This window comes from Verticillium alfalfae, genomic scaffold (genome assembly GCF_000150825.1).
Source record: "Verticillium alfalfae VaMs.102 supercont1.8 genomic scaffold, whole genome shotgun sequence".
NCBI lineage: Eukaryota > Fungi > Ascomycota > Sordariomycetes > Glomerellales > Plectosphaerellaceae > Verticillium > Verticillium alfalfae.
The window spans coordinates 1,548,085-1,548,817 of NW_003315031.1; the positions used below are offsets into that span (position 1 = coordinate 1,548,085).

General features: G+C 64.4%; 1 protein-coding gene across 1 annotated transcript; it reads right to left on the minus strand.

The window, feature by feature from the left end:
• Positions 1-34: 34 nt before the first annotated feature.
• Positions 35-541, minus strand: VDBG_06899 (predicted protein; the record flags this gene model as incomplete). The annotated part of the gene is made up of 1 exon (XM_003003291.1): positions 35-541. One exon carries the CDS (start codon positions 539-541, stop codon positions 35-37), a length of 507 nt encoding a protein of 168 aa, XP_003003337.1.
• Between the last annotated feature and the right edge of the window lie 192 nt (positions 542-733).

Below are 733 nucleotides of genomic sequence, written 5' to 3' on the forward strand. Positions count from 1 at the left end.
TCATGTCTATGGGGGACGGGTGACCTCTCCTCCTTCACGCCAGCAGACCAAACAGCAGGCTCGTCTTCCTCCAGTGCTCACGCGACGACGCGGCGATCCGCTTCCGCGCCTCGGCGCCATCGAGCCCCGTATGGCTGTACACCTTGTCGCCGAGGGCTGCTAGTTCGCTCGCCGTGGATGCACCGTCTGCTGCAGGCCCAAAGGCGCACTCGAACAGATGAATGTCGAAGAACCACTGGGTGAAGAGATCCTGCCTCTGCTGCTCTTTCGTCTGCTTGTCGTCGTCGTCGTCGACGGCGTCTGTCTCCGTTGTGCTGCCGTCCTTTGCCTCGTTCTCTTGTTCGGCCTCTTCATCTGAGTCCTCGTCTTCGTCCTCGCCGTCGGCAGATTTCTCGTCCTTTGCTTTCCCTCCGTCCTCCCGGCTGCCGTCGAGGTGCACTTCCACCGCCTCAAGCCAGGCCTCACAGATCTGCTGCCGCACCTTGCGCTTGACGACACCGACGGCCGTGGCGCTCCACAGATCGACGCCGGCGTCGCTCATGGCGACGGACAGGTCGCGCAGGAACTTGAAGGCGAGCGGCGACGGCTGCGTCGGCAGCTCCCGGGGCGCCCCTCCACAGGGCCGCCCCGACAACAAGCTTCTGGGGCCAGCCCGCGCAACACAAAAAACTTCGAACGGGCCCCCCAAAACGGCTGAGGCCAAGCGGCCGTCAGCGACGTCACCATGTCGAGG